Source organism: Solea senegalensis, linkage group LG16 (assembly GCF_019176455.1).
Source record: "Solea senegalensis isolate Sse05_10M linkage group LG16, IFAPA_SoseM_1, whole genome shotgun sequence".
Taxonomy (NCBI): domain Eukaryota; kingdom Metazoa; phylum Chordata; class Actinopteri; order Pleuronectiformes; family Soleidae; genus Solea; species Solea senegalensis.
This window is the reverse complement of record NC_058036.1, coordinates 20812086-20829419: the sequence shown is the minus strand read 5'-3', so window position 1 is coordinate 20829419 and position 17334 is coordinate 20812086. Positions and strand designations below refer to the sequence as shown.

The window sequence follows — 17334 nt, the reverse complement described above, 5'->3', positions numbered from 1 at the left end:
ACCACACACAGAGACTTTCATTTGATTTGAGTTTATGGTCCTTTTGTTGGACATCAGTCAAATAAAAAAACAGATCAGACCAGCTGACACTTAAAACCTCAAGGAAACAAATAACAGATGAGTGACATTAATAATAAAGGATGCCTGCCTGTAGGAATGTGTTCTTTAATCAGTTAACTTCACTATCTTTGTTTAGTCGTTTGTCTTAAAGGGTCAGCAAATCCAAACAAAGCACTTCTCTTTTATTACCTTGTTATAAAAAAACATGTTTTTGTATATTGGATGGACTGACCCTTTAATAGCCGTCACAGTAGAATCACGTCACTTTGTTATCCAGCTCGTCTGTGAGGCCCCGTCACCCCCCCCGGGCGTCCCGGGCTCCCCTCCTCTGCAGCCGCTGCAGCCGCTGACTCTCCCTGCGCTGGTTGAGGGCCTTGGTGCTGGCTCGAAGCTTGCGGAGCCTCAGCGCTCGCAGACGCAGCTGAAGGTCCTGAGGGATCTTCCCTCCTTTGGCTCGGATGTCCTTCAGCACCTGCATGGGTGTTTTGGTGAGGGTGAAGTCACAGATAGTGGGATGTGCTTCCATCCCGACGTGGCAGGTGCGCATGGACGGTAAGTAGCCCAGTGCCCAAACCATCACTCTGTAGTCACCGGGGTTCAGGAGACGCCAGTAGTCACCGTCAGGAGCTACAGGAAGTGGGAAAAAAAAGAAGCTAATTTGAACCTTTTTTTAAAAAATATCTAATATTGTCCAAAATGTTTAAATGAATAATGGCAATCACATTTACTGACCTGATCGAATGTCATGATCATGATCCTCAACTTTGATTATCGCATCTGCAATTCCCTTTTTGCTGATCTTGTCCCTGACAACACCTTTGATCCCTCTGTGAACCTGCACCACACACACTGATACTGTGTTATCACCATGGAAACCTGCACAGACACTGACACAGACACAGACACTGACACAGACACAGACACAGACACAGACACTGACCTGCTCCATGTAAACCAGCAGAGATTCTTTGTTGTTGTCCCACTCGACCGGGAGCTGACTGGCGTGAGGGAACTTATCACAGGACAGTTCCACCGTCACTTCAAAGCAGTTAGTGTGCAGGTAACTGAAGTCGTTCATACCTGCAGCCAACACACACACGCACACACACAGTGTGTGTGTTTGAGTTTGATTCCCGGTTGTGCTAGTCTATATGTTAATGTGGAAAGACACTTGTGTGTGAGTGGGACCATTAACTGTCACATTTTCAGCTGTCATGATTTCTTTTGCATGTGTAGTGGTTCAGTGGTGACACTCACTGCCAGGGACTGTGTGCCAGGCTCCGCCGTTGATGATGTTGTTGTGTGACTGGAAGTCCTCGTAGTGGCAGATGCGTCGGTCAGGGTTGGCCATCACCAGGTTAGTGGAGGCGTAGACGGAGGAAAGCCAGCGGAAGAAAGCGTCGTCTGCTGTGGGAGTGTTTTCCTGAGGCGCCCAGTCACGGGTGCAGTCGTAGGGGTAAGTGACCACCAGTTCTCCACCGTGGAGGTTTGCACCGAGCACAAAGGGAATGTCCTGCATCCAACTGATGACCGCTCTGGTCTCTGGTGCAACCTGGACACAGTTACACTTCATTTAACTGTTGTGTAGCATTAAAATCAAATTTATGTCAAAGTGCAGAAATATAATTCAAGTTTACTTCAAGTAAATGACATTATTAGACAGTCAATTTACACATTTAAACCATTTAAAGAAGTGGTGTTCATACTTAATAGTTTAGTAAATCAGTTTAACATATGTGTGTGAGCAGGTTTTTAACACGTGTGTGAGCAGTAGTAAATCAGGGGTGTGTGTGTTTTTAACTTTTAACACGTGTGTGATGTGTGTTTTTAACATATGTGTGTGTGATGTGTATGTGTGTGTGTGTGTGTGTGTTTTTAACAGTGTGTGTGATGTGTGTGTGAGCAGCTTTTTAACACGTGTGTGAGCAGCTTTTTAACATATGTGTGTGTGAGCAGCTTTTTAACACATGTGTTTGAGCAGGTTTTTAACACATGTGTTTGAGCAGGTTTTTAACACATGTGTGTGTGAGCAGGTTTTTAACTCACAGTAGCGTCTTCCTCGGTGTAGTATTGTGGGATGGGGATGTAGTGGTTGGGGACTTTGGCTGGATTAGCTGCTTTTTCCTGGGTGTCCCACATGATGTTGTTCAGGTCTGGAAAGTTGTGATTCAGGTCGATTCCTTCAAAGCTGTAGCGTCCTTCAGCCCAGCCGGCCAGTTCTGAGCCCTGCAGCAGGTCAGCCAATCACAGGGTCACAGTCACTTTTAGTCTGTGATATTATACTGTCACGTGAATAACAATATGTTTTATCAAAGGTTTACTCTTTGTTAGTTAGGGCTGGAAATCACAGGGAACCTCACGATCACGGTACCAATACAATGATTCTGCGATAATCAATACAATGACGAGGTCTGTCTCACTGAACAAAACATCAGAGAATGAACATATTCATCATTTACCCACCTTCTCATAAGCTACTTCATAACCATCAGGGTTCATGGAGGGCAGGAGGTGAATGCGTGTCTCAGTGACCAGTCGTACCACGCGCTGGTTTCCCTTCTTGTATTGTCTGCACAAGAACTGCATGAGGTTGAGGACCAGCTCTCGGCCGAGAACCTCGTTCCCGTGCATCCCCGCTACGTAGCGAAACTCCGGTTCACCTGGAAACAGTCACATGTGAGAGTCACCTGACCTGTCACACATTCATTCACATTCATGATTTTGTAGTTTAGGTCAGATTGAAATCTCAGATGAATCCTTTTGTATTGTGTTTTTGCCAATGATCACACACAGACTTGATATCCTAGTGTTTATTGTCATTTCTAACTGAGAGACACACTTCAGTGCTTGTCTGTTTCTCGGATTAGGCTTCAAATCAAACCATGAAAGCACTAACATTTAAATCGGCTGTTTAAAGAAAGGAAGAAGAAATCATTGGAAGCAGCTTTGATGCATTTGTCTGAGACAAAGTGCATTTAACGTAGTTCATTTGAATTTAGTGGCAGGCAGCGTTTTCCAGAAGTTCCTGTCACAAAGAAATGTGTGAATGTGTCAGTTAGTTTATGTAAGAGCGGCCTCCTCTGCGAGTCTCTCCTGCCTTCCTGTGTTGCTGCTACAGCTGTGTAAACACAGCAGCCTAGAGCAGCTGAACTCAGCGAAACTCTTGAACTACGAGTTGCTTGATTGTTTATTACCAAGTTCATGTTTGCCAGGGTTATCTGAGATCTCCATGACGTAGAGTTTGAGGCCCATGTAGCTCTTTCCGATGGTGTAGATGCGTGTGATGTCTGGACATTCCTCAGTCACAGACTTCATTAGCTGCAGATTGAAGAGGGAAAGGTTGGAGTAAAACTGTTGGCAGCAGCTTGAGGGAAACTAAAGTTCCTCGTGGTCCATGTGTGGCCTCACACATTCATCACACTCTAACCATTCTCATGTCTTTGTAGTTGTGGTGTCTGAAGTCCAGAGCATCCTTTGATTCTCGTGCTTGCTCCGAGGCATAGATGTTAGTTGGATCTACAAGGAAAGTTTGAGGAACAGCATAACGTTTAAAAGAGCCACCATTGTAGTGTCACTGTGTGATAACATCTATATCAGCGTGTCTTTGCCTACCGCTCACACGACAGCCCAGAATCTCAGCCCTGAGGCAGATGGTGCCGTTGGGGTACCAGGTCTGCGGGTTGATTCGGATGAAACGGGCAACAGTGGGAACAGGAAGGCGCCCGAGCACCGGAGTCTCGGGATTCTGATTTCCTTCAAATATCTGTGAATTCAATGTGATATTACAAATCAACAACTTCAAAACTCTTACGTATATATGAGAATATGTAGTATCGCTATGATGACGATGATGACGATGTTCAGTTGACAGGTCTTTTGGAACGTTGGACTGATGATGAAGTCAAGTGTGACTGTGTTTGAGTGAATTCTTTCATTTACAAAGCAATCACTGAATTCTCATTTCAAAACAGTTTAAAAATGAAGCTTCAGGTTCTTCCTCCATTGTCCTAACTTCCAAAATGTGTTTTTTTTATAACTTATTTTGTATTAATTTCAACCGTTACAGTCACAGGGTAACAAGACATTTACTGCAATCGTCTGTCCCTTTCTTATTATCGTGGGCGTCCTCTTCTGTCCTCCTGTAATCGGTCCATTTTTCGTCAAATTGCGTTTCCTGTAGTCTTAATCTGTGCGTGAGTCTCTCCATTACCAATATTTCCTCGACAGTGCACACCCACTGCTCCCCAGTCGGTGGTTCCATTTTATACCACAGTCTGGTGATAGATTTTTTGCTTTAACCATATATTCGTCTTCCTTTAGTACTATGTCGTGTGTCCAACATCCCAAATACATCATTTTACAAGTTTTGGGTATCTGGTATCCCATAATTCTTTTCAGATGCTGCCATATTTGGTCCCAGTACCAGAATATGTGTGTGTGATGTGCATTTACCTGCCCACACATTCTCCAGCCAAAATGTGTTTTTCATTTGCACAAAACAAAGAAGTGGTGTCATACCGCCTCTTCTGTCCCATTCATGCAGCTTTTCCAGTTCACAGAGTCATTACTCAGCTGCACTTTATAGGTGTGGACCCAGTCCCAACTGTAGAGAACACGTGCATGTGTTAATACACAGAAAGAATTAGGATGCAAAGGACTCTCAATCAGGTTAAAAGTCTTCAGACTACCGGACCTCCAGATGGAGTTTCGACCTTGCAGGATGACTCCAGTGAACAGGGTCATGTGGATGGCGTCCACCTCGAGCCACTGGTGCAGGTTTTTATGCTGTGCACACCACGCTCCGTCGTACAGGTCCCCATCTGCAATACCAGACTATGGAATAAGAATAAGAACAGTTTTTTGTCTTCTGCAGAATCCATTATCATCCCAAGCTGCACGACTTTACTCCACACAAAAATGTTCCGACACCTTTTTGTTTGTTTTTATTCATAAAAAGAAGGAAAAGAGAGTGGAAGCAGTAAGCTCTATAACACTTGTACTGTATATGCTTTGAAATAAGTGATAATATGGTCTTAGACGACATTTTAAGGAACAGATAATATGCTCTGAGTACATTGAAAACATAAGTCTAACCCTGTTCAAAATGAGTCATATTGTTAATAAATGGATGGATGTTTTTAATTTAAATATTGTGGAAATTCTTGGATGGATTTTTACATCCATGTACAGAATAAAACTACCTTTCTTTTCCGTGCATGAACTCTAAACTCTGAAGTCATTTTAGGCTTTGGGAACGTTAGAACTTTCTCAGTGTGCAACATTTAACAATGACTCTGGAAAGAATGTAGCACAACGGTATTTGCTTTTGTTATCTTTAGACATATTTTCATGTTTCCTGGCCTCTGAGTCAAGTCAACATCTATATTTTAGTCTTTAGTTTTTACCGAAGATATGTCTGCGATGTCTTGGATCTTGTTTTACTGACCTGGATATTCAGCCTCCCCCTGTGAGGACCCAGGCCCGTGCGCTGGTAGGAGGAAGCTTGTATCTGGCTGTCATCGACCTGCAGGGACTCCAGTCCGAGGGGAGGACACTCTGCAAGAGAGAGCAAAAAGAAATCATGAGATAAAATCTCTTGTTTGTGTAATTGTGTGGAAATCCTCTGAAGAAACAGACGTGGGAGTGAACACTGAGGGTTCAACGTCTCTGTTTTTCCTGATGTAACATGAGGTTATTTGGAATAACCCTAATGTGCTTGGGTCTGGGTAGAGAGATTGGAGGCCTCTCCTCCTCCTCCTCTGAGTCTTTGGAGGGTTTGAATGTAACCTGAGATGAGGTTTAGGGGCCTGCAGCTGCAGGCTATTTCACAACCCTGAAGCTCAAAACATCTCTGAAACATGAATCTGAGTTCCTCTGCTCTTATTTGATGTTTCATAACCTTCTAAATCTCTTCTCCACATCAAACATGTAAGCTTTTGTTCAGAACGTCTGGTTCTGATTTGCTGCAGTTAGAGAACGGTCTGTTCCTTCAGTTTAAACCTAACCCAGGAAGAGAGCTCACTCAGACAAAAGTTCTTTTATGAAATCAGTCCTATTTAGAGCCAAAAGCACTTTGTAAGAGACAAAAAACAGTTTTCTGTAAGTTTTACAGTCGTTTATATTAAAAATGTAACATTTTACAAACAATGAATTGACAAATAACAAAATAACTTTTTGCATAGAAGCTCTTTCTGCCCTGCTCCTCTTGAATTTGTGAGTGCCAACAAAGCATATTTAATATAACACTCTGAGGCTCAGTGGGTCCCTGAAGGCATCATTCATTCATTACTGTCAATTAATCCATGAATTAATTACTAATGAAAATGATAGGTTATATTTAGCTTGAAGTCTTTTGGACGATAATCAAAGTCTCACCCAGTTCACTTTTCTTATCTTCTGTCTTGTTGTCATCTTTATCTTTCTTCTCTTTGCTGTTGCCGCCGCCGCCGAGGAACAGTGCAGTGGTGGGAGAGGCTCGGTCTGTGCTCGGACCGTGCACAGTAACAGACTCAGAGAAGTTTACAGTCATGTGTGTGTGGTTGACTGACGGGTCTCTCTCAGTCGTTGCATCGTTAGAAAAACCTCCCAGAACAAGTACTGCAGCCAACAAGCCCAGTGACTTCCCCATGTTGCTCTTTGTCTGCTGCTGCTGCTGCTGCTGCAGTTTATGTGAAGATGACAGAGCCAGACCTCCTCCTCTTAATCAATCCCTCCCCTCTTACCTCACCCTCCTCCCTCCCACAACTCCAGCCAAAGTCTTGGGAAAATCTATGAATTGAGAACAGATTTTGTTCATCACTGCACATTAAAATGTCAAAGCAGTTTCTAGTTTGTGTCGACACTGATGTTTGTCAGTAACTGCTGTGACGTCATCGTCGTCTCTGTGACCCTGTGATCTGTGACACGTCGTCCTCTGCTCATTTCATTTCCGGAAAAGTCACTTACTATCAGCACACACACACACAGACACACACACACAGACACACAGACTGACACTGACACACACACACACACACACACACAGACACACACACAGACACTCACACAGACACACAGACAGACACTCACTCACACACAGACACACACACACACACACAGACACTGACACACACACACACTCACTCACTCACACACACACACACACAGACTAGACACACACACTCACACACAGACACTCACACACAGACACTCACACACAGACACTCACACACAGACACACAGACTGACACAGACACACTCACTCACACACAGACACACACACAGACAGCACACACAGACACACACACACACAGACACTCACACACAGACACTCACAGACAGACACACAGACACACTCACTCACTCTACACACACACACACACACACACACAGACACACACACAGACACTCACACACAGACACACAGACTCACAGACACACTCACTCACTCACACACACACACACAGACTACACACAGACACACTCACACACAGACACACACACAGACTGGCGCACACACAGACACACTCACACACAGACAGACACACACAGTGCTGACTTGAATCCACAGCTCACTTGAATGCAACATCTGTGTTGTATTGCAGTTTTATTGTTGTGAAACTCAGCTTCTACAGTACTCACACTGTCGTCTTCCAGTGAATTTGTCCAACATTAAGAAAAACAAGAAATCACAAGTTTGACCGTCTCATCTTTTTTCTAAGTCTCATATTTTCTTCTTACCCTCTGAATACTGATTATTTATCACCAGCAAAATGTACATAATGTCATTTTTATCAAATTATTGGTTTAAATTGACAAAACATTTATCATAAATATTAACACTCTTTTATTTCTGCATGTCTTTTTAATCTTAACTTTTTTTTTAATTGTTAAATGTGAATATTTGATGGTTTCATGTCATCATTTGGTGAAAATATTTGGGTTTGTGCGACTGTTGGCCCTAAATATAAATCATAAATCAGTTGAAAGATGAAGGCCTTTGTCACAAATGACTGGTTCTGATTTAGCTGCAGTTAAGAAAGAGCTGTTCCATGGAAATAAACATCAATTATAGGCAAGGCAGCTTTAAACAAACCTTTAACAGTAAGAATTGGAGAAATAAAAATAAAAACAATAAAAACAAAATGAAGTAAGAATAGGTGTGTGTGATTCATTTAGAACAGGGCTCTAAAACTAAAACACATTTTAATTCAGGGGTCAGACCAGTAAAATAACCTCTGGATCCACAGATCCCAGTGGATCCACAGATCCCAGTGGATCCACACATCACAGTGGCTCCACACATCACAGTGGATCCACACATCACAGTGGATCCACACATCACAGTGGATCCACACATCACAGTGGATCCACACATCACAGCTGAATAATATAGAACTCATAGATTCTAATCATTATGTGAGATATTTTACAAATATAGGTGGCGGGCCTATTCTGGCCCCTGGGCCATATGTTTGACACCCCTGATTTAGATTTTATTGCATAAACTAGTTTGAAACAAAAGAAAGCAGAAGAAAATAAAAATCATCGTTGAAAGGAGTGAAATTAATATATTTTTTTCTTACTGTCTTACAATGATCTGCCTGCTTCTTGCTTACCATATTTCAAACTATTATAAAACAGTATTTTATTTTATTTTTTAAATTGTTTACGTTTCTTCCGTCTTTTATTTTGAAATCCAGAGTAGTTGAACCTGATTGGCTTCCGTAGATGTGACGTACACGGAAAATGGCCACGCAGGCGAGAGGAATCACAACATTCAATCTAAAATCTCTTTCCTGTTTGTCGTATCGTTTCATTTACGCAGTTTAACGTCACTTTCCCAATGACGGGCGTTTGAAAGTGTCCCTGACAAGCGGGAGTTTGTGGAAAACTTTCATATTTTGCCCAGAGCAACACGAAAACATGTTCCTGGTCGCTAAGGAAGCTAACAGTTAGCTGTCAGTCTGCCGGAGTGCGGAGTAAGTCATGAAACTAAGTCTCTGGATTCACCACATGTATTATGTATATATATGTATATATATATGTATAGATATATATATATATATACATACATATATGTAACCTTTCAATTTAATGTGCAACGCACCTCCTGTGCTTTGCTATTTTAATTCACACTGGGCATTAACGTTATTATTCACAGTTTAACGACGGCCTGTGAGAAATATCGAATCCCATGAAAGGAAATACTGCTGCGACCCGCTCCCACTCAAATCTTAGATTAACGATATTAGTCCATTCGTTGGTGCCACTGAAGGTGGCAAAACTTAGTAATCATTTCTGAAAATTTCCATCTCTAAATGATCTGTAATTCCCAAACTGGGGCGCTTGTACACTCAGGGATACACAAAGTTTTAGGGGACGTACACGAGGACAAAACATGAATTTTAAACAGCCTGAATCTAATCAAGTCAAGACATATAAAGTTTGTGAAACTTAACTCTGCTGTAGATGATATTTTGGCACGAAGAACTATGTTACGTTGTGGTGCTTTTCCAATACACAGTTCTGGCACAGCTCAAATCTACTTGTTTGTTTTTGCTTTTCCATTAGGGATAGTACCTGGTGCTTTCATTAGTACCTACTCTGGTGAGGTTCTAAGCGAGCTGAGCCGACACTAAAACGTGACGTTGTCAGACTGCCGTCCATTGCCAAAGTCTAGATCAGTTAAAGAGTTAAAAATCCTGAACATTTTATTTAGCAAATATTTAACAGAGGAGCACTGCTGAAGGCCGGTATTTCAGTGTCAGACGGAGACTTTGCTCCAGTCATGCAGGAAGTACTGAACTTATCTTTTTAATTAACTGATTCTAATGATTCAGTTACTATCCTGCTTTACAAGTCACTAGTTTGTGTGTAAAATGACGTCACGACAGTTTCATGCAGCCGCACTATGACGACTCTGCCCACGTTGAGGAGGTACTTTAGTAATAGAAAACGATATCTAACACATATTAAGAATTAGTTTGCTGCTTTATCGCTTCTGTAGCGATTTCACATCTGAATTGTGATTGTGTGTGTGTGTGTGTGTGTGTGTTTCAGATGACAAAAAGACAATTGAAATAGCGGTGAAGAAGCTGGAAACTTTCAGCAGACATCATTCAGCATCATGTGACACAGACAGAGCCTCTGTGATTTAAATCAAAATGCCTCGTCTGGAGGAGTTGGCCAACGTTGCCCTCAGGGTGCCGAGCATCCTGGTGCTGGACCTGCTGTATAAATGTGACATTGATGGTTTGACAGAGCATCTCAAGGCCAAAAATGAGGATATGCTCTTCAAATACAAATATGTCATCTGGAACCTGTACTACCTTGGTACGTATGAACACTATCTGATATGATATTATGGTATGCATGATATCATATATGCAACACAGCAACTCGCTCCAACTATGATCCATACTGGTGTCCACCTTGCTGTGAGACAACAATGCTAGACATTGTTCCACCGTTTTCCCCAAAATGGAACAGAATGAAACAAAAATTAATCAGGAAATTTGCAGTATTGCAGTCATTAAATGTGCTTCATGTGCATTAATAAGACTGACGTGTTTGACCCGTAGACATCAACTGCCATCCTCAATTTGTGTATGCATAATCTGATCTTTAATCCAATCAATCCAGTCAGATTAAGATGTGGGTGCTCTGAAAAAGCTCTTTCACTGCATTTATTGTACGTTTAGTGTGAATTCTGGTGCACTTGACTGAACCTGAAAACAACATGGTCAGAATGTTTACCTCAGAGAAATCATAAAGAGAGTCCTCAGAACACTGTTCCACTCCTTCACTGGCCCTGTTACAAATGTGCGTCCTGTGCTGAATTCTCTGAGGTCATGACATATGAGTCTTCATTCTTTTCTTTTTTAAGATGGGACAAAAACATAAAGAAACAGAAGTCAGACAGAGAGGAGAAGACAAATGTTTACATCAATATAATCAGTGAGAGCGGTCAGAAAGTCCAGGTCGTTATAATCAAAGGGCTTTTTCTTCAGTATATTTGGGTTTACGCGGTTGACATGACGTGTGTGTTGTCCTTTGTCTTCCAGGTCATCTGATCAATGTTGTGGTTTTGCTTCTGCCACTGAGACACATTGTGATGCTCTACCTCCACATCCTGGCTGCTCTTCTCTTATACATGGGGCATCAGATTTCTAAGTGAGATGTCGTACTACTGTTACAGAGACCACACATCACAGTCTTTGGACTTTCCCTCAGATTCATCTTGTAACATGAGAACAGTGAATGAGATACTATTTAAAAACTTAATATAAAAGCTTATCCACAAATACCACAAAAATAAGATGTCAACTATTTTATGAAGAGTGTGTACATTTTATGTTTCCTTAGGCAGCATATGATTTTTCTTCAATTCAACTACTTATAGTGGATCTCAACATAAACACCTGCCTCAGGCGGGACTTTTGACTAGTTTGTCCCTTGGTCAGCAGCAGCATCCACAGCTGGTTGAATTTCGGCCACAGGAATGTTGCGACTTTGTGGAGTGGTGCGCGAAACCGCTGCGCATGCCACTGACGCACGGTGCAGTATTGTTGGCATTTTGCTGGCAGTGATGTCTGAGTGGTTCTGCAGAATTGGATATTTGTCCTCACGCTGAGCATCATAAAAGGCTCCAGAAATGACACTAACAGGGCGTCAGCTCCACCCCTCTCCAGATTTACGACAAACAACTTATCATTTACAAACTGTAAGAAATGTGTTTTATGAGCCGAAAATTGGAAGCCCAAGGCGCGACCCGGCCCGCCTCATTTGCAGATTTTTTCGGACCGAACCCATGGGTCTGGTCGGGTTTGTCAGGCTGGCCCGACCCGTTGACAACACTAAGATACACTGATTCATGTTGCTTTACGTTGTTGTGATTAATGTGATTAAGTGACAAATGAAAATCTGACAGTCCCACTTTTCATGATTTTAAACAGTTATAAAAGTAATCACATTAGTAAGACACAAAATATAATAATAACGATGATAGAATGGAATAAGAATATGAATAAAACATGATGACTGTGAAATCCTCTTTTTCCTCTGTTACAGGGACTATGTTCGTGAAGAGCTACACTTTGGTTTTGAAGGAGCAGTTTTCCGTGATTCTTCAACCTTTAACAGATTTGTCTCTGCATTGACCAGTGAGTCCCACATCCCACATGTGACAACACAATAGCCCTCAGTTGTTGTGATAATATTTACGCTCTGCAGTTGTAATCACAGTCATTGTATTTGAATTGTGCTCAGGTCAGATCATTCTCTGCACACTCTGTGCCTTCCTGATGAAGACGAAGAAAGTGTGGCTGTTCTCTGCTCACATGCTCCCCCTGCTGGCCAGACTCTGCACCGTCCCTCATGCCACGCTGCTAACTGTCAACACTTTTTCAATGGGACTGACTGGAGCAGGGATCGCTGTGTTCCTCCTCTCTCACCTCTTTGTGCCATATCGCCTCGCGAAGGCTGCCTACTCAGAGCTGCTGCAGGTGGAGGTACTCTTATTCAGAAATTTCCCTCTCACGCTCATATTTTTTGCATCATGTGACCTGATTTGACCCTCCAACATCCCGTCACTGTTACTTCTGTCTCTCAGGTGATTGAACTGTACAGACTGCTGGCTGTAGGAATCTCACTGTGGAACAAGTTTGCCGTCCCCGTGCTCTTCACTGTCTTCTGGTTTGTTCTCTTCATCGTCCAGCTGTGTTCTGACATCATGTCCAGCAATTCTGCCTCACCATCTCATCAGGGAATCATGTTCCTCCTCCTTTCAAGGTGTGATGTGATTATGTAATATGGCAAGTTGACTAGTAACACGTTTTCCTGTGGGTTTGCCTGTAGCAACTGGACTTGTTTGAGATCAAGTGAAGACGTTTCACCTTCTCGTCCAAGAGGCTTCTTCAGTGTCTTCACTTGAACTCAAGCAAATTCAGTTGCCTAACCCTAACCCTAACCCTGCATGACTGACAATAATACACTGATGTCATTTCAGCGTGTCTGAATGTTGTGCCACACCATACTCTCTTCTGGGTCTGACCTTCGTGGTGTCCTATCTGGCTCTCGGGCTGCTCAACCTATGCAAGTTCTACCTGGGAGGTTATGCAGCTGTTCAGAATGAGAACGTCATGCACAGGTAAGATGAGTACACCTTTTATATTTAACACCAGGTTACTGTTTTGTCTTCTTTCTCACTGGTGTTTGGTTTGGTACAATACAGATTTTTTTGCCTATCTATTAAGAATTGTACCAAAATAACTGGCCCCAACCGTTCCATTTTTCTGTAACCTTCCGTTGGGGTGCAGTCAGCTGATTGAGTGACAGAAAAGCGTCACTCCCTTGCAACTGGTGTTTCTTCGACACCCGCAGTTTATTCTGATCTCTTGTTGAATTCTTGTGGAAAAACAAAAAAAGTGCCAGTGTTACACTGTCGTCTGTTGTGTCGCGTTCAAACCAAACCGTGCTGTACCAAACCAAACCGTACTGTACTAATCTGTACCATGATGGAAACACGGCATAGGTGTACAGTTGTTTGACTTTTTGTGTCAGAGGTGTGACTGAGGGCGTGACTCTGCTGCTCCTGGCCCTGCAGACCGGTCTGTTAGACATGCAGGCACTGCAGCGCACCTTCCTCCTCAGCATCATCCTCTTCATCGTTGTGACTTCAACCCTGCAGTCGATGGTCGAAATTACCGATCCAATCATTCTGGCTTTGGGTGCGTCACGCAACAGGTATGGACAAGAAGAGGGACTTCAGTTTTTGTTTAACATGAGGCCGAAGATGAATTCCCTTTTCCTGTGTGTTTGTAGGAGTTCGTGGAAACACTTTCGTGGCCTCAGCATGTGTCTGCTTCTGCTGGTTTTCCCAGTGTTTATGGCTTATAGAATCTCCCAGTTCTTCCACATGGACTTCTGGCTCCTCATACTGGTGTCCAGCTGCATGCTGACTTCTCTTCAGGTAGGGCTTTGAGCAGTGACCAAGGTTAATAAAGACCTACAAAAGAATGTGTTATATACTGTTTAATGGTGTAATGTCTATAATAATCAATCAATAAAAACTCAACAAAATTAATATATTTCATTTTGTTTGTTGTATCTTCTTGAATTTTAGGAAATGACAGCAGGAAACTTGAAAATGACTTTTAAGAAGCTGAAAAGTTTCGACTTAAAACCAGCCTTAAAGATAATAAACAGTAAACACATGCGTTATCAATATTATAACATATGAACAAGAACAAATAATAAAACTAATGAAAACAGTTTATAAAACCTGCTGTTTGTTTGTTGTCTTCTCCAGGTTACAGGCACAATGCTGATCTATGGCCTCTTCATGGTGGAGCTGTTCCGCAGCGATCCCATCGAGAGCCTGGACGAAATCATCTACTGGGTCAACGCCATCAGCAGGGTGCTGGAGTTTGTGGTGGCGCTCTGCGTGGTGGCCTATGGCACCTGGGAGTCGCTGTTCGGGGAGTGGAGCTGGATGGGCGCCTCCGTCATCATCATCCACTCTTACTTCAACGTGTGGCTCAGAGGTCAGTCTGGCTGGAGGAGTTTCCTGCTAAGACAGGAAGCGGCGAAGAAGATCAACTCCCTCCCCAGAGCCACGGCTCAGCAGCTGCAGCAACACAACGATGTCTGCTCCATCTGCTTCCAGGTCACTCACTCAGTCAGTCAAACAGTCACACGGTCACTCGGTCACTCAGTCACACAGTCACACGGTCACACAGTCACACAGTCACTCAGTCACAGATTTTGGATTGTAGACATCATGATTGTGATCAATAACTTTTTAACATGAATCTATTGATTGAGAAGATGATGGAGAGAAGGATGATGAACATAATAGATAACATGTGGTTATTGTGATTGACATGATGATGATAATAATACAGGTGTGATGAATGTGCAGCAGCATTAGTTCAATCCGATTTAAAAAACATATCCTTACGTCTCCTCACAGGAAATGAGCTCTGGTGTGATCACATACTGCAGACATTTCTTTCATGGAAACTGTCTCCGCAAGTGGCTGTATGTGCAGGAGACGTGTCCCATGTGCCACCAAACAGTCCAGCCAACCATAGACCACACTCCAGCCAACGAGAGAGACGTGGAACCAGATCTGGCTGCATCACAAGTCAACAACACTTTGCAAGAATCACACGGTAACAATGTTATGTCTGATGGCACTGAGCAGCAGCAGCAGGAGGAGAGGGAACCATGGGATGATGATGACGCTTGTGGTACAGAGGACAATGACCAACCAGCTGAAGCTGAGAGAAAAGCTGCTGAAGGTCTCTGTTTTAGCTCCAATGGTGACTTTGTTGGATTTGTGGAGCCAGTGTCCAGCAACACTGAAGAGGGCCTTTCTTTATCTTGTACAAGTTCTCCTCACATGTACAACAACGTCAAGGAGAGTGGCAAGGACTCTGCTAATGAAGTAACAGAGAACACAGTGGAGGACCAACGTGACTATGAAGAGTCGGCACTGGAGGACGGGACGAGCGTCTGTCCAAGAGTGATACAAAAGGGCAACGGCTGTGAAGGTACACTGCCATCAGGGAGCAGCCTTAATTCACCACAGTCAAACAAGTCTGATATAGAATCAAGAGACTGCCTCACGTAGTACAAGGTTTGTTGACGGCCAAAAATCACGCAGTACAATATTTTGGGCTGAATGGAAGAAGTGAATTGTTGGTACACTGACCTGGACACAGGCTCAACCTTCATCCGTACTACTTTTTTCATTTTTGTTTAAAAAATAAAAGCCATGACCTGGCATGTTAGAGCTTTAAAGACAGAGAAGCTTAAAAACAACTCTGAGCCCACTTTCATTTCCTGACGGGTTCTTATCAGCCATGACTCGATCAGCTGTGAATCAAAAGCTCCCACGCACAGTTTCACTCACAGTTTCACTTTCAGTTTCACCTCGTATCACATATACGTGCTCTTAGTTTTCACCATTGTAGAACTTTCTAAGAATGCATCAAAAACTACAAAGGAGCGCAACATTGTTCTGTTAACATCGGCATGATCATGGATACAGATTTCTGCTGAGTCACAGCTGTAATGTTTGTCTGGACTGAGAGTGACTCGGCCCCAAAACCATGTGTCTTGTATTTTGTGCCCGGTCCCGACCCGAACCCGACACAGTACTTTGACTGTCACTAAAGTGGTTGTTTGCTTGTTGTAATTATGGTTACGGCAAATGACAAATGTGGGTCCACACTGGATCAATCACTGATCACGTTCTGCTTGTTATCCATGATTTTTACTCGTTATACGTCTATTTATTCCAGGTTTCAGATCAGATTTTCAACAAAATAAAACTAACTAAAGGACTTGAAATGATCATTTCACTTGACATGACCAAGCCCGAATGGAAATAGTAATATGGATAGACGGACAACAAAGACTGCCCTGAGACAAGAGACTGTGACTCACTATGATGGAAAACAAAACTATCATTTGTCAGACTGTGGAATGAATGTGCTTCACTTAAGTCAATTACCTGCAACTGGATTGGAAATCAATACCCTTATTGTACAATTATAACAGAAAGAAATTATAAATAATAAAATTATCTTGCATCATTATTTACCACATTCTAGCAGGTGATGACTAAAGATATACAAGTTTACTTAAGTTTAAATGGCCTTTGATTTATTATAGTTGAATTGTCCACTCTCTGGGTCCTTTGTGTTTTTGTGACAGAAGAAAACACTTCACATGTTCAGCAACAGAATAAATGATGCCTCCCAGTATTGAATTAAAGCTTGTTTTTTAACTGTAGTCTGTATGTTGATAAAATCACAACAGTGAGGTTGACAGTGTGATATGTCAGATATGTCAGGTCTAAACAGAACTTTACTTCTAATAAAGGTAATTGTACAAAAAGGCTGCTATTTTATTATCATTATTTGTGACTGGGAGTTGAGCAGTGCAGTATTTACATCAAAAACAAGGAAAGAATTGGAATAGAATTAAGTCTTTGGTGACACAATTTGTGGTGGCTCTAATTATGTAATTATACAAGTTCTCAAAGAATGTAAAGTTGCAACTGACAATAAGTAATAACAAAATAATATTCACATTATAAATGATTAAAACAGAAACTAGACTGGGGGGAGATTCCTCCTGTGGAGGTTAACAGTTTTCACGCTTTGTTTTTGTCAAATCTAAGTGTTAATATACTCTCACATCAGAAACAACTAGCTTATAATGATAACAGCTAATGTGTGATTAATATAAAAATATTGTTGACGCCAGTTTTCACGATCATTT

General features: G+C 42.3%; 2 protein-coding genes across 3 annotated transcripts; one reads left to right on the top strand and one right to left on the bottom strand.

Annotated features, from left to right (window-relative positions):
- Positions 1 to 15: 15 nt before the first annotated feature.
- LOC122782782 (probable carboxypeptidase X1) lies at positions 16 to 6733 on the bottom strand. Of its 2 annotated transcripts, XM_044047293.1 has the most exons (13): positions 6436 to 6733; positions 5507 to 5616; positions 4754 to 4893; positions 4579 to 4663; positions 3673 to 3823; positions 3488 to 3576; positions 3255 to 3378; positions 2524 to 2720; positions 2107 to 2286; positions 1318 to 1612; positions 1001 to 1140; positions 793 to 895; positions 16 to 687 (listed from the first exon to the last, which is right to left on the bottom strand). In XM_044047293.1, exons 1-13 carry the CDS (start codon positions 6686 to 6688, stop codon positions 356 to 358), a joined length of 2199 nt encoding a protein of 732 aa, XP_043903228.1. In that variant the 5' UTR covers positions 6689 to 6733; the 3' UTR covers positions 16 to 355. The 2 variants fall into 2 exon arrangements, with proteins under 2 accessions (XP_043903228.1, XP_043903229.1); XM_044047294.1 differs by lacking the exon at positions 6436 to 6733 and having other exon boundaries at positions 4754 to 4880; positions 5507 to 5564.
- A 2023-nt stretch (positions 6734 to 8756) lies between these two features.
- zmp:0000000662 (RING finger protein 145) lies at positions 8757 to 16947 on the top strand. The gene is made up of 11 exons (XM_044048015.1): positions 8757 to 9020; positions 10102 to 10374; positions 11106 to 11214; positions 12112 to 12203; positions 12310 to 12551; positions 12653 to 12831; positions 13049 to 13189; positions 13603 to 13785; positions 13864 to 14011; positions 14351 to 14707; positions 15014 to 16947. Exons 2-11 carry the CDS (start codon positions 10206 to 10208, stop codon positions 15674 to 15676), a joined length of 2283 nt encoding a protein of 760 aa, XP_043903950.1. The 5' UTR covers positions 8757 to 9020; positions 10102 to 10205; the 3' UTR covers positions 15677 to 16947.
- The last annotated feature ends 387 nt before the right edge of the window (positions 16948 to 17334 follow it).

Excerpts from the sequence above, each read along its gene's own strand:
- LOC122782782 (XM_044047293.1), bottom strand. The coding sequence starts at position 6,688 with ATGGGGAAGTCACTGGGCTTGTTGGCTGCAGTACTTGTTCTGGGAGGT. Across the intron at positions 1,613-2,106 it reads ACACCGAGGAAGACGCTACT|GTTGCACCAGAGACCAGAGC; the intron begins GTGAGTTAAAAA and ends AACTGTGTCCAG. Across the intron at positions 896-1,000 it reads TGCTGGTTTACATGGAGCAG|GTTCACAGAGGGATCAAAGG; the intron begins GTCAGTGTCTGT and ends TGTGTGGTGCAG.
- zmp:0000000662 (XM_044048015.1), top strand. The coding sequence starts at position 10,206 with ATGCCTCGTCTGGAGGAGTTGGCCAACGTTGCCCTCAGGGTGCCGAGC. Across the intron at positions 12,204-12,309 it reads ATTTGTCTCTGCATTGACCA|GTCAGATCATTCTCTGCACA; the intron begins GTGAGTCCCACA and ends AATTGTGCTCAG. Across the intron at positions 12,552-12,652 it reads CAGAGCTGCTGCAGGTGGAG|GTGATTGAACTGTACAGACT; the intron begins GTACTCTTATTC and ends TCTGTCTCTCAG.